The 15,490-nt window shown below is 38.5% G+C and overlaps 1 protein-coding gene and 1 non-coding gene across 2 annotated transcripts in view; one reads left to right on the top strand and one right to left on the bottom strand.

Moving 5' to 3' along the window:
• Positions 1 to 7,330: 7,330 nt before the first annotated feature.
• Positions 7,331 to 7,441, top strand: LOC148045657 (small nucleolar RNA SNORA26). The gene has a single exon (XR_015696856.1). It is a non-coding gene; the product is annotated as a small nucleolar RNA SNORA26 (small nucleolar RNA).
• A 1,211-nt stretch (positions 7,442 to 8,652) lies between these two features.
• LDAH (lipid droplet associated hydrolase) overlaps positions 8,653 to 15,490 on the bottom strand; it is a 93,720-nt gene continuing 86,882 nt past the window's right edge. Inside the window, exon 7 of the mRNA XM_087716965.1 lies at positions 8,653 to 10,613. Coding sequence (XP_087573091.1) covers positions 10,422 to 10,613 — 192 coding nt within the window. The 3' untranslated portion in view covers positions 8,653 to 10,421. The remainder of the gene's footprint in view (positions 10,614 to 15,490) is intronic.

The following is a 15,490-nucleotide window of genomic DNA, read 5'->3' as shown; positions in this document are numbered from 1 at the left end:
CTAACTGAACTATAGTTTGGGACACATTTCATTAATAAACATATTTCCAGTTTGCACATGTTAGGAATTTCAGGTTTGATACTGTACATTATTACCTTTCATCGCTCTCCACTGTTTACCACCATCTCCGTGTGACAGCATATAAAATGCAGTATAAATATAAAATCAGTATTAAGCTCCTATTGTAGCAAAAAAAACAATATTATAAATTATGTAAAATTATAAAATCATTGTAAATATATGGAAGGGATCTGATACTAATCTGAAAATCAATCTCGCCAGGCTTTATGATTCAGTATCTTTTATACTTGTCTGAAATGATTCAAGTCTGATTGGGTAATGTGTACTTTTTTCAAAAAAAGGTGCTTTGCACTCCATCCCCACCCCTAAAACTTTGTATTTTCTAATATAAATTGGAGCCCTTAATTGGCACTTATTGAATGAATACCATTGGAATAAAGCTTCTCTCAGATATAAAGCTACCTGTGGTGTACATACTGTATAAAAACATGGCAGGAGAGGCTCTGCAATCAATATTTAATCAGGGAGATGGTACAGGGGAGAAAAATATATATCCAGCTGAGATAAAATGTTTCCTCAAGGTCAGATTAGAGGAGATGCAGGTTTTTTTAAAAAAAATCATAACAGAAAAACAAAACCTCTAGCATGGTTTTCTGCTTTGGAAAACCGCAATGAAACAGCAACAGTTCAGATCTTGCCATAAACAATAAGTTTACAGCATGTTTCTGACGAGCGGTGGAATCTGCAGTGGCCTCTTTAAAAAAAAACACACCACCACAAAGAATTTGTTGAATTTTTATCAGTGTATTTCATCCACAACACTTTACTCCCTCTTTGGAAAATGTTTACACAAGCTGTTTGATACATGCATGTATAATATACTTGCATATTTATTATTTACCTTCTCTTATGGAAAGCAAGATATGTAAATTTATGCTACAGTCTTTATGTGATTTGTGTTTGAAAGCAAGCCCAACTATGCTTAACTTTTGCAAATTGCAACAAGATACATGGAGGAGACGGAAAGTGTGTCCACTTTGCAGTTCAAAAGGATGTCCATTCAGCTAATATTTGATTCTAACTCCCATTCCCCTTCAAAAGCATGACCCATTCATCAGGCGTTGTAAGCTCTACAGGCCAATAACATCTTCTGCAGGGTGACAATGCCTCATGAATTCCCCAATCAATTCAGTTTAGCCATCCTGAACCATAAACTAACTGTGCCATATTTTAATCTAGCATATTATGCAGACTCAGCCTTGTGGTTAGTTTATGATTCCGCATAGCACTCTGAACCCACCAACATTGGGTTAATCCCATAGACTATGGTTAACCATTGTTAGTTAGTCCAATTATCTATGGAGGGCATAAATTATAAGTAAGCAGGGAAAAGTCTCTCTCTGGTATCTGCAAGAACCCAAAAAGTGACAGGATTGCAGCATGCCTGTGATATAATCCTGCCTCTGCTCTATTAAATGCAACCATTTCAAGGGCAGATTTAAAAAGAAATCTGCAGTAGAGGCTCATGGGCGTACAAAGTCTGATATTTGTACCTTCCCCTTCTCTCCTCTCTCCCAACATCCATATTGGTTGGAATCATAATTTTATTGACTTTGGTGGAGATACGCCTGATTTACTGTGGGTTTGGACTCAGGTCCCATGAATGTAACTTATCTCAAAATATGGCCAGAGGGAAGAGAGTGAAAATGTCTAGATGGAAAAAAAAAAAGTGTTGCACATTTTGACATTTTTTACATTGTTGGGCTGCAAATAGTTGAATTAACTTTGGCCAGACCTCAAGAATGCCCCCATAGTTCTTGGCTCTTGGTCTTCGTCTACTTTTCTCATCAATATTTTCTCTCAGCTTAAATGTTGATGAGTCCTTTCCACAATTTGTGCAGCTTCCCTTTCCTTGAATAACTTCAGAAAGAGCTAAATATATGTGGAAACGAAGCCATTGGTAATTAGTTTTAAAATACAGTGTTAAGAAGACCCAAGATGTTACAGTCCAGATCTAAAAACTGTGGATGCACTTAGGGTGTCTTCTGTATGTAATCCCTTTCTTCGTTGACAAGAAACTGGATTCCTTATTATTATTATTATTGTTTCCCCCAGGAAACTAGTTGCATTTTCTTTACTCCATATTTTGAATAATTCAGACAAAAAGATTGCCGGAGCATACTTAATTTCTCTGGCTAAGTAAGCGCAATTGCTTTCTGTGTATAGTAAAAAAAAAATTGCAGTCTCGCCCCAAAACCAATGCAGCATGCTTCCAATTTTGCATCCTAATTTATACATTTAGTTATCTTGTGTCAAAACCCCCAGATCATTTTCTTTTCCTTGGTCTTTCTTATTTTTTTACCTTGCAGAACTTTTATTTACGGTGTTCAATATATCAGTGTATATAAAAATAGATGCCTATTTTCGGGGTAGGAATTAAAATGCTATGTGGATCTATATGTGAAATGTTCTATGGAAGATAGCTCTGTAAGCAGGGGTGTAAATGCATTGTACGTATTCTAAAATTTAAATAGATTGTACATAATGGATTGTAAATCAGTTGTAAACAAGCAATATATATTTTCTTGAATATATTATATAGTGGTTTATATTTGTTAAATAAGCAATTATGTATACTCTTAACTAACCATTTAAATATTTTGTACAGATAAGTTTATTAAATATTTTATTGATAAGTTGCTTCTCTGTATTTTTCTTCAGAAAACTTTGTTTTAGGATTGCACTTTGGGATTTTCAACTAGAAATGATATTTCTATTGTTAGTTGGGGTTTTTGCAAGAAAAATCCAACTGTATATCCATATACTCAGTGCTTTAACCCACAAATGCTTTATGATCATCACTGCATTTTTTTCCTCCCTCAAACCTTGTGTCTTAGGATACTGCTATTCTCACTTGGCATCTAAGGGACAGAGACAACGATAGTGTCACCCAGATAAAATAGTGACTAATAGTTTTGTTTCACTCTTTCAGAATTGAAAGGATGGGAGTTCAACCTCTAAATTAGCAAGGTATACAGAAAAGATAGATGTAGTGTTTGTCAAGAAATGTATACATTCCACCCATCCTTCTGCATTTTGGATACTAAAGCTGACAGGACTAAGAATTCAGCCTTATTTCCATATCAAAAGTCAGCAATATAATGTTAACAGCACCAGCAATCATTGTAGATTAGTAAAGTTCGAACACTTAATAAATGCTGGATTGAGCAGCTGAGGGGGACTGCTTTTCTGCTTGCACCACTATGCAGTGGTTCTCAACCTGTGGTCCATAGCCCCTTGGGGGTGTGTGTGTGTCACAGGATGTCCACGAAGGCTTGAAGAGATGTATGTAAGGATCACCTCTCTCACCACAGCACCTGTATGCTAAGGGAATAGACTAAACTTAGATGTGTGGCTGTGTGTGTAAGTTTCCACCATTTGACGTGATCACCTGTAGAAAGCAAGGAAGATGTTTTTGTTGGACATGTAAAAAACATTACTGTCAGGAGGACAAGGGGCAAGACATTTTAAAGTCACAACAGAGGGAATACTATTTGAAAGAGATATAGATACCTCCCTAATTCACTTACCGGTAAGTATAAAAAGGGGGAGGAGGGACAGCACAACCAGACTTGCAAGATTCTGTCATTATAGCCCATATTAGCAATAGCACTTAGACTCATATACTGCTTCATAGTGCTTTACAGCTCCCTTTAAGTGGTTTAGTCAGCATGTTGCCCCCAACAATCTGGGTCCTCATTTTACTGACCTTGGAAGGATGGAAGCCTGAGTCAACCTTGAGCCAATCAGAACTGAACTGCTGGCATTTGGCAGAGTTAACCTGCAATACTGCATTCTAACCAGTGCACCATTACAGCTCTATCATTAGATTTTCATTTCAAACTTCTGTAAGGACACTATTAGGGCAGTTGTTTCTGTCCTCTTTCCAGTTAATGGTCTTGCTTGAAACCAGACTTGAAACCAGGTTCATTCATTAAAATGAAGTCAAGGAAGAGGGTAACTAAATGAAAAGAGGACAGCATCATGGATCTCCTTTTATCAGTACGTGGGCAGCGTTTTAATATTTATATCAGCTTCAGTGGGCTACGAATTAGCATCTCCAGAATCCTACCAGTGCTCTTTATAACATGCAAAATGGAAAGCCCTCCAGCTCCCTCTCCATCATCCACAGAATAAAATATCTCTAGCTGAGAAGAAAATGCAAATGAGTGATAAAATGACTAATAACCGAATATACAGCAAGGATACAAAAATGTTCACCAGTTATCCTTTTTATCATGTGATGTTAAGGAGTTCCTGTCAACGACTAACACTTCTTGGCTATGCCTTCTTTTACACAAGGACAACGGTGTTCTCCCTCCCTGGTTTCATTTTATATAGTCATTGTCCTACTCCATAAATTCTGCACGATCACTGCTTAAAGCAGCAGCCACTTTTGGCAGTCGCTCTATATTCTCACTCTATAGCTTTCTTTTTCAGTGTTATGTACTGCTTTAATTACTCTTGGTCACTAGGAGACTCTCAGTGGGTTCTTACATTGCCTAAATTTCAATAAAGAGGCTTTGGGGCACACAGTAATCCCAAGTCTTAACTTGACCCTGTGACCCTGAAAATAAAATGACAGCCTCCAGGGTACAAGTGGGTTTTTATCATTCCACACAAAGTGTTAAGTAGCTTTACTAACAGCCACATTCTTCTCTGTTATTCAAACAAAGTGTTTTGCAGTGGACCAATTAGAATAAGGAGATGATCAGAATGAAATAGTAAATGGAAATAGTGTGCTAATTTATGTAATGATCCTAATGTTTATAATGTTTATGTTTATATAGATGATAGATAGATAAGATAGAAACATTTAGAAATCTTTACAGCTATTCATTGGATATAGACAGTCTTGTTCTTCATGTGGAGAATGTTCAGTGTTTCTACAAGGTAGCCTTTCTACAAACACAACAATTATATTCAATTCTTAAAAGCAAGTTCCTCACTCAGGTTATTTTAAAGAGAAATTGTGTAAAGGAAAGTTTTATTTATTAGTTTGATTTATATGCTGCCTTTTCTTCAGAAGCTCAAGGCAGAATATCCAACACTTCCTTCTTTTATTTGCTCTCACATCAACAGCAACCCTGTCAGATGGAAGGTGGGGGAGATAGAGAGAGACAGAGATTGGCCTAAAGGCACATTGTGACTGATGATGGACTTGAACCTACTGTCTTCTTGCCCTTATTTCACCATGTTTTATCCAAAAAGTCACAAACAGGTTAGGAAGTCAATTTGCAGGACTGTACAAATCCCTAGAACGTACAGAAAGGATAAAATAGTACTAGTTTTGACTCATTAAAGCCACTATATCTTTTGCAAGATTCAATCACTCCTCCCACAGACGAATGTATGCATGCAACCGATTTGTTTTATAAGCAGGTGGGAGTAGCTTCTGGAGTAGCTTTTCAACTCCAATTTAAGGGATTCAAAAACAAAGAGTTGCCCAGCCCTCATTTGTACCAGAGGCTTTAATTGAACAGTTGCTCTGTTTCACTCCAACCACATTTACAGAGTCCCAAGTTTTGGTTTCTTCAACGATGTGTCTCGTTCTATCTGCAAAAAAAAATGGAACATGAGAGCAATTCTTTCAGAACTAGAAATGTGCAAATGAAACACAAGGGAAGCTATCTAGGGGAAACAGAATATGTGTTAAAGATGATTTTTTCCCCCCTCTCTTACCATTTTCATGACTTTTGCCATGAAAGACAGCTGGGTGATCTTGGACACTAGTCCTTCGCTCTCAGCCCAACCCACCTTGCAGGGTTGTTTTTGTAGGGAAAATAGGAGGAGGGAAGTATGTTGGATATGTTCACAACCTTGAATTATTAAAATAATAAAGGTGGAATACAACCATTTTTTTTTTGCTGGGTATTCCTAATGCAAATCTTTTTTATTTTCTGCAAATCAAATCCTTTCCTCCATACAAACGTATTTTGAAACTTACAAAGCAATGAATAGCAATTAATAGTGTTGTGTTTACTTCTGAACAAACAAAGGTAGAAACTGACTATAAAACTGCACCCCTAGTACTTGCTCTGGCTCAGTTTAATTTATTCCATTTAATCCAAAATTAAAACTGAGAAAGAATGTTTATTCATCACGTATCAATTTCAGTTTTCTGGGATAACAGCATTCTGAAACAAAGATCAAATGAATCATTCAAACGCAGAAAGCAAGAAGAAGGTAGCTGTAATATTAATGAACAACAATTTTTAAAATAAACTAGTATTTTGCATTAAGCAATTATAGTTTACAAAATTAGTTTAAATTATCACAATCCTATATGCCCATGTGTAAATGACTAATGAGCACAAACATTTTAAGTTTCAAGTAAAAGCAGGCAATGAATCCCTATGATTAAAATTGTGTTGAGAAATCCTGCAATAGTTCCAAGATAGGATTATTGAGTTGAACATAGAATGAAAAGAGTAGCAAAATTAATAAGTATCATATTCTGAAAATGGGCTGTCACTGGACAAATGGATCATACTTCACTGCATGAATGTGTCCTATGGTCATTGCTGGGTGTTTTCAATTAAATATTGAACATTTAAAAAACTTAGTTTTCCTTTTGGCAGGCAACATTTGTTACTACCAGATTATAAATGTTCCTCTGAGTGACCACATCTTACGCACAAGCCCTTCATGGTATTGGACCTGGGTACTTGAGAGACCGCCTGCTGCCAATTACCTCCACTAGACCAATTAGATCCCACAGATTAGGCCTCCTCCGAATTCCATCCTCCGGCCAGTGTCGACTGGCGACTACTCGGACGAGAGCCTTCTCTGTGGCTGCTCCGACCCTCTGGAACGAACTCCCCGTGGAGATTCGAACCCTCACCACTCTCCAGGCCTTCTGCAAAGCCCTTAAAACCTGGCTGTTCTGACAGGCCTGGGGCTAAAGAACTGTTGCCCCCGTCTCGAATGGTATGACTGTTGTGTTTTAATCATGCATTGTTTTTTTAATGTTGTTTTAAATTTTTGTTTGTATCCCCCTTCCCTGGTTGAGTTGTGAGCCGCCCTGAGTCCCCTTCGGGGGAAAAGGGCGGCATATAAATAAAATCAACAACAACAACAACGCACAAAAATATTGTAGAAATATGTTTTTTTAAGATCCACAAAACATCAGGATTTAATGAGACCACCAAATAAAACAGTATACAAACAACTGAGTTATGTAAATATAATACCCATACAGAATAGTTTTTTACACTTCAAAAAACCTTCCTTAATCCCCCTTTTAGCTTTGCCCTCTTAAGGCTGATGGTGCTTTAAGTGGCCAATACAGAGGGGTAAAGTAAATTCTCTCTTAAAAAATAAAATAAAAAAAACCCTTCCTTAAATGTTAGAAACAATGCTAGACATGCTTATGCCACTTGGATTTCCAGTAATATTAATATCAGCCCAAGCAATATATACGTATGTAGGTCAGAACATTTAATACACCTATTGAAGTTTTATAACAGTTCAACATGATACGCTGTCGAAGCTCTGGGGCAAATTCCTTGTAGCTCTGTTTATATATACCTACTGGAGGGGTAGGTGGGGGACGATATATTGATATGCTAACCCCAGGCAATAATGGGGTTAGATAAGGTTAGTTGTCCTATGGGAGATCCTCAGGGTTGGTTTGGATTAAACTAACTTCCACCCTTAGAAAAACCTGCAAGGAATAAATGTGGGACTTTCCATTTCTTTCTGTTGCTGGCCCTCAGGCTAAATTAAGATTAAAGTTTTAGATAGGCCAGTCCTCCCAGTGATCCTTTTTCTTTTTACTCCCTGCAGCAACAGGGGTGGGGATGAAGCCAGATGAGAAGGGGGTGAAGCTGGTTAAACCTTGGGCCCATCCTGCCTGCAATGGCTTCAATCAACAGGGGAATCCACCACCCCCCCTCCAGCCCACCACTATCACACAGCTGATGGGGACAGCCTTCCAGGTACCTTAGCAATGCCTGGGCTTCCTGCCAAGATGGCCACTCTCTTTGTTGTCTGCTACCAGCTCGGAGTTTTCCTGGGAGTGGGGAGGAGGGATCGCATAGCACAGAACCAGCCAAGCCGATCATCCAAACACAATTCCTAAGTTTGCAAAAATGTGAACCAAGTGACAAACATCTTCTTTTTTTCTTCTTCTTTCTTTTCCCATCTTGGCCAGGAGCAGATAGTGGTGCTGTTGGAAATGGAGCTTCTTCCAAGAACGAAATCCAGTTGTGCCCTGGGCTTTTTTTCCCAGCAAAAAGAGATGCACAGCATGTCTATGTGCACAATTTTCCATTAGGCTCTCTCCCCTCACAATCACAGGGCTACCCTAGCTTAGGTAATGGTCAAGGCTAGGGAGACAATGACAAGCACAGAACATGGCATTTGACACAGGATGCTGCATTAAATAATTGGGCAGAGAAGAAGAAGGGTGGTTTGGTATCAGTTTATGGTGCACGGATAATCCCAGGTTTCTTTTTCTCCCAAATTCCCAAAGTACAAGCATTAATATACTTGCTTTTTGTTTTTGTAATTTGTCAAAAATCACAGAAAATGAAAAAAAGGGATAGGGAGGGAATTACTCCATACTGAGTAGTGATTATTTTTTGAGGAAAAAAAAGTAATAAAAGGAGCATGTCATCCGAGTTTTGTCTGTTCTAAAAGTTGTTCTAAAATAACATGTACAGCAGTCCTTGACATATGACCATAATGGAAACTGCCCAACACTATTTTGTGGCCTTTTTAATGGCAGTTGTTAATCAAATATGGTAATTCCTAAGTAAATATGGTGATTGTTAATCAAACCCGTTGTTATCTATGGCGGAGAACACAGACTTCTGTAACACCCAGATTTTGCCAGAACAGTCATAAAATGTGTTCACATGACAAACTGTATTTTTCGGAGTATAAGACGCATCAAGGTTTTGAAGAGGCAAATTTAAAAAAAAGTTTTTGCACTCTGCAAACCTCCCAAAAATGGCCCCTCCCCCCCCAAAGGCATGAATAGCCTTTAGGAGGCTTATAGAGTGCTCCTGGGGATGGGTGGGGCAAAAATGAGCAAAAAATGGCCCATTTTTTGCTAAAACGGGTCCGTTTTGTCAAAAACAATTGCATGCATAGCCTTATGGAGGCTTGTAGAGTGTTCCTGGGGGCTGAGGGGGCAAAATTGAGCAAAAAAAACGGCCCATTTTTTGCTCTTTTCTGCCCTCCCCAGCGCCCAGGAGCTCTCTGAAAGCCTCCATAAGGCTATGCACAGCCATTTTGGTGAATGGGGCGGGGCATCAGGTGGCAAAAAATGCTGTATTCAGTGTATAAGACATTTCTTTTTCTGCACACCAAATATTCTGTCACAATGGATGTTGAAATTAATCTAACAACAATTTTGTAGTGATTTGCTATTCTACTATCATCACCGTAATTTAGATGCTATTTTCCTCCAAAGATGAGTGACAGTCAATTCTAACCCTAACCACTTCAACAACAATATGGGACACAATTATGGGTGCAATACTACTACAATATTGTGGCAGAATGAATAGTGTTGATGCACAGACTTGATACGTCAGAAGATCTAAACACTTAATTCAGGGGTCAGCAACCTATGGCTCTGGAGCCACATGTGGCTCTTTCATCCCTCTGCTGCGGCCCCCTGTCTCTCAAAATATGCATCACAACTGCCAATGTGCGATATCCGCTGGCACGCGATTAATTGAGCTTTTTGATCCCCGGTAGCGCAACCATGGATAAATCCAAGAAAAGAAAATTTTTAGAAGAAAACAGAACATTTAATTCAACTACATAGACTAGTTTTCTGCCCACTCATGAAATAGTCAGGCACGGGGAGGGTTTTGTGGCTCCTGGTGCTTTCTTTTCTGGGGAAAACAGGTCCAAATCGCTCTTTGAGTGTTTAAGGTTGCCGACCCCTGACTTAATGTAATAATTCATACAATCCTGCTAGAGGCACTGTTCTAGCTAGACACACAATTAATGGGCCATTAATTCATAAATTTGGACAATCAAGATGGCACATGGAGGGCAGGGGATCTCTCTCTTTCTCCCTTTCTTTTTTTTTGTTACAACAATACTGAGTTACCTGAACAAGTAGTCACTGTTTGTAGAGGGAGGCTGACACTGGCCTAAAGGAATCCAGGGCTCTGGTTTGATGCCGTCATCCCCATGTGTTTACAACCTTACCTTGGGTATTTGTTAGAAACCTGTCAACGGGAATGTAATTCGAGCCATCAGGGTAACACCAAAGCTTCCAGAAAAAAGCAAACCATAATGCACAGACATATCAAGGCATAATCTATCAAGGAAGATTATAATACAGCTAATTTCTCCTGCTATCCACTCTGTCTTCATCATAGCTTGGCGAGATCATCCTGTATCCAGCCTGTTACCATTTCAGCCATTTCTTTGCTGGAATCCAATACAAAAGAATGGCCGATTCCTTTCTCACACATTCGAATATTTCCGTCTGGAAACTCCATCTTCATCTCTTCGTAGTACTGCAGAGGACACCATCTATCAGTGGCTCCATAGTAAAAAATCAGCTAAAATAGAAATACAGAACTGTCTTAAATTAAAGATGGCGGTGGGAAAAGAAAGAGACCAGAGCTGAATCAGAGAGAGAGAGAGAGTGAGTGAGTGTGAGTGAGTGAGAGAGTGAGAGAGAGAGAGAGAGAGAGAGAGAGAGAGAGAGAGAGAGAGAGAGAGAGAGAGAGAGAGAATGTACGTATGTACGTACGTACATATAAGTAATACCTAGGTAATAAATGTCAATGGTCAGAATTTCTTCAATGGAGATTACTGAAGTTGTAAGACACTTTTCAACCAATCAACATTTAACATTTAATTCTTAACATATTAAGAATTATTACATTGCCTAGTAACCCAATGTGATACTAAGGATAATAGCCCTTGATTGGGAGGATATTTATCCACAGCCAACATAACAGGTGGAGAATGGAGTGGAATTTTTTTTACATCTGCTTATCTAACCAATCTACAGGCAGAAATGTTTCTTCTCCCAGGAAAATCCAGGGAGTTTAGTCCTCCTGCTTCTTCAAGTTGGATGCAAAACAAAAAGCCTTAGATTGGAACCTGAGGATCAATGGGATTTGATTCTAAGCAAGCAACTTAGTATGGGCTGTTTATTTATTTACTTATTCCATTTGTATAGCCATCTATCTCAAACCATTAACTCTGGGTGGCAAACAATCGTCAAAACAAACAAACTTAGTATGGGCCATTGCACTTTCCAGTTGCTTTTGTTTTTACTTTTAGGGCCAAATCAGACGTTATAATAAATGCGTCATTTTGTTAGGGTTTTTTAAAAAAAAATTTGTAAAAAAAACTTTTAAATAAATAGCAGCTGCAGATAGGGAAGGATTTTTCACTGGGATCTCAGCATGCAGGGAAGGAAGGTGAACCCTTTCCTCCAAAACATGAACTGGGTGTCACAGCCCAGAAGAAAAGTGAACAAAGAAAATAAGGGTAGATCCAGACTGCCCAAGGAAAACATCCTGACATCTTGTGCTTTGCTTGCAGTTATCTCTGTCTGTGTAATTAAAAACTTGTGGATTTCATGACCTTGAAAACATTTCATCATCAACAGGAGCCATTCTATATATTGCAGAAAAAGCAAGTTTCTTCTACTTTCTGGGTTGCAGTGATACAGCCCAAACACAATATCTGCATTTCCCCTTGCTTGTGCTTCAGTTCTTCCCAACCCATCATAACACTAGTCCATAAGATATTGTTATAAACTTCTGGGACAATTCTTTGAAATGATCAGCTTCTACTTCATGTTGTTGGTTGGCTTTCCTGGGCTGAGATATCAAATTCATGCTTTATATTCAGGTGAGTGCTTCCTTTTGCCCTGCTGACCTCTTTCCTCCACCACCATAGTTCTCATAAAAGCTGCCTTTTAATTTGATTTATAGCCTGTCCAATGTTGAGGAGCTCAAGGTAGCATACAATGAATCCATCCTCTTAATTCTTCCCAGTGGTGAAATTTAATTTTTTTTTACTACCGGTTCTGTGAGTGTGGCTTGGTGGGCATGGCAGGGGAAGGATACTACAAAATCTCCATTCCCACCCCACTCTGCGGCCAGCCAGAAGTGACATTTGCCGGTTCTCTGAACTACTCAAAATTTCCACTACCGGTTCTCCAGAACCTGTTGGAACCTGCTGGATTTCACCCCTGATTCTTCCCCATAATGCACCTGTGAGGAGGTGAGGGGCTGAGAAGGATTGGGCCAGAGTCATTTACTCAACCTTCAAAGGTGAAAAATATATTAGAATTAAGGTTCTAGTTTACTACCTTGATCACCATGCCACACTGGCTATCTGGCTCAAATTTGGACCAAAATGATTTCCAACACAATTAAAACAGCTTTAATTAATGTTCATTTTCTCCAATCATCAATGAAACACCCTATTCTTTCCACACTTCTGCTTCCGCCTCCTCCTTGTTTGGGCACTGATTAGAGCAGTGGTATTCAACCTGGTCCCTACCACACACTAGTGGGCGTTCCAGCTTTCATGGTGGGCGGTAGGGGTTTGCTGTAACTCTGCTTTATAAATTTTATAAAGTTACTTCCCTACTTTATAAATCACCATTATTGTGGAACTAGTGGGCGGTTAGAAAATTTTACTACTAACAGAGATGCAAAAGTGGGCGGTAGGTATAAAAAGGTTGACTACCCCTGGATTAGAGAGATACAAGTAGTCGTTGACTTACAATGACACTGGGGAAAAAAATGACCTAATTATTTTTCACTTACAACTGTTGCAGCATCCCCGTGATCAGGTGATCAAAATTTAGATGCTTGGCAACTGGCATGTATTTATGATGATGGCAGTATCCCGGCTCATGTGATCACCTCTTATGACCTTCTGACAAGCAAAGTCAATGGGGAAACCAGATTCACTTAACAACCATGTTACTAACTTAACAACTGCAGTGATTCACATAACAAGTGTCTCGCTTAGCAACATACATTTTGGTCATAGGTTGAGGACTATCTGTCATGGCTGCAGCTGATAGTAATTCAAATCTAGCATCGTTTTGAAGGGGCCTAGATTCCATATCTTTGTTCCTAAGAGCGCAAAATAATTAGGACTGGAATCTGATTAAAGTGTGAATTTTACACATACTTCTGTCGAAAACCCTGTCAGAAACACCTCTCTAATATACACTGTTTCCATAAGAATAACAGCACAGTCCAACACTCTACTACGTATATTAATTAGCATTATCACCAGCATCAGCACTATCCAGATTTAAGCTTAGTAAACTTTTTTTTGATATTGTTATCATCAGTGTTTTAAAAATGAAACAGAAAACTCTTCAAAATATTCTCTCACAAACTTTTGTGAGTATTTAATTTTTCACAAATATGCCCAATATGATAGCAGTTAGCTGAGATTGTTATCAACAGGATGTTTCAGCATTTCTAAGAAAGCAGCTATTTCCTATACTGATTCTATGCCATTAAAAATATGGCTCTTCAAGAAAGTGCCAGTCCTAACAAAAATGTGTTAAAAATATCCCTAAAAAATATTTCTGCCTGTTGTGTGGTTGCCAAAGGTCCAATACGGAATAAAAGCCTCTAAATGTCTGAGGGGCAAGGAGTTTTCAGTGCCTTCAGCTCTGGTGTAAAAACTCATAGCAGTAGAATCAGGCTAAATGCATCAGACTTTGTGACCAAATATATTTCCAAAACAGTCAAATGCTCAAATAAGCCTATTTATAATCCAGACATAATTTCAGACAAAAGGAAGGTTCTGCCTATGGCAACATTTGCCATTAAAAAAGTCTGGGAGAGCCAAACATGGCCTTATTGCCTTCTCATTCAATTAAAAAAAATGTACCTGTCCAGGTTTTTCATCCTTAGGCTTATTTATTAACTCAAAGATTGGCAGTGATATCTATGGAGATGCTCAGATGTTACAGTTGTTGCAAAGGTGCTTTTTCAAGAGGCAATTGGACTTTTTGGTTTTTTCTTTGAAGACATTTCATCCAAGAAGCTTCTTCAGCTCTGACTGGATGTTGGGGAATGGAAGGATTTAGCTGGTCATTTGCATTCTTTTAAAGAGTTGTTGAGGCCACTTGGAGGTTTATCTGGTTCTTCAGGGTTAGCTGAGTAGTGCAAATGGGGGTGGAGCTTTCTTGGAAGTACTGAAAGGACTGTGTTGCGGATTGGAGATAGATGATATCTTTCCTTCTCTGTTGAGAGAAGACTGTTAAATTTTGACATAGATGGCCTCTTTGATTCCTCTTTCAAACCAGCTGGTCCTCTTTGTCCAAAATGTGGACTTTGCTGTCTTCAAAAGAGTGTCCTTTGTCTTTTAAATGCAGATGGACTACTGAATCTTATTCCAATGCGTTTGTTCTCCTATGTTAGTTGCCTCTTGAAAAAGCACCTTTGGGACATTGGTAGTGATGTTCGCTTCGTATGTTTATTTGCTATCTCTTCTCATTCAGTTTCTCACAAACTCTCTTTCTCTCATCTTGTTCTGTATCTTCATCATTAACCCAAAAAATAATCTAATTTTTGAGTCATTAACATATAAATTACTTTTCTTTCATTTCCTTGTGGGTTCCCCCCCTCACTTTTTGACACCCCTCCCCCCCCAAAGTAATGGTTATAAAGAAATCTAATGCTCTTATTTTGTGTTTTGGATTTAATGCATTATCAGTGGATGCAGTGTTGCTAATAATCTCCAAATGCTTCACACTCAAGTGCCCTATTACTATTAATGAAGGAATGATAGGCTTTGCAGTCCAATGTATTTTGTGCTACATCAGGACGGCAGAGGCTAATGTAAAAAGGTCCATGTAACTTCTCCTTATTTCTACTACTTGGCTTGGTCTTCATATCTTTCAGAGCTTCTACTATAGTTTTATATCGATCATGGATATTTTAAAGATATTGCTGTAAAAAAAATCCTACGTGGGATTGCAACGCAGTGGCAGACGAAGGGACAGATAGAATGATAGGAAAAAAAAGAGTCTTCATTGATCACTGCCCTTCACCACCACCAAATGGAGAGATGTACGGTAAGGCCATCTTTCTACACAGCAGATTTAGAGTACAACTAAAGTGTAGTAGAGTTTACCATTACAAATTTCATACCTTGGCCTCAAATGCTGAAATGTCTCGAATAGTGATTGAATAAGGGACCTTCCTTTAAAAGAAACCCTTCTTTGTTCATTAATGCTCTATTATGAGCTGAATCTATTTTACTTTGCGCTTAATAATATATGCTGCAACTTGACTAGAATATTCATTATTTAACAGTACTGTACAGTATGCACATTTCATTGAGTGCAAGTTGATACAGAAGCCTTACCTAACCTGGTATCCTCAACTTTCCAGACACTATGGCCAAATTGCTATGAATTACGGAAACAGAACAGTTC

Source organism: Thamnophis sirtalis, unplaced genomic scaffold (assembly GCF_051295495.1).
Source record: "Thamnophis sirtalis isolate CommonGarterSnake01/CBP01778 unplaced genomic scaffold, rThaSir2_p1.2 scaffold_5, whole genome shotgun sequence".
Taxonomy (NCBI): Eukaryota; Metazoa; Chordata; class Lepidosauria; order Squamata; family Natricidae; genus Thamnophis; species Thamnophis sirtalis.
This window is presented reverse-complemented; position numbering and strand designations above follow the sequence as displayed.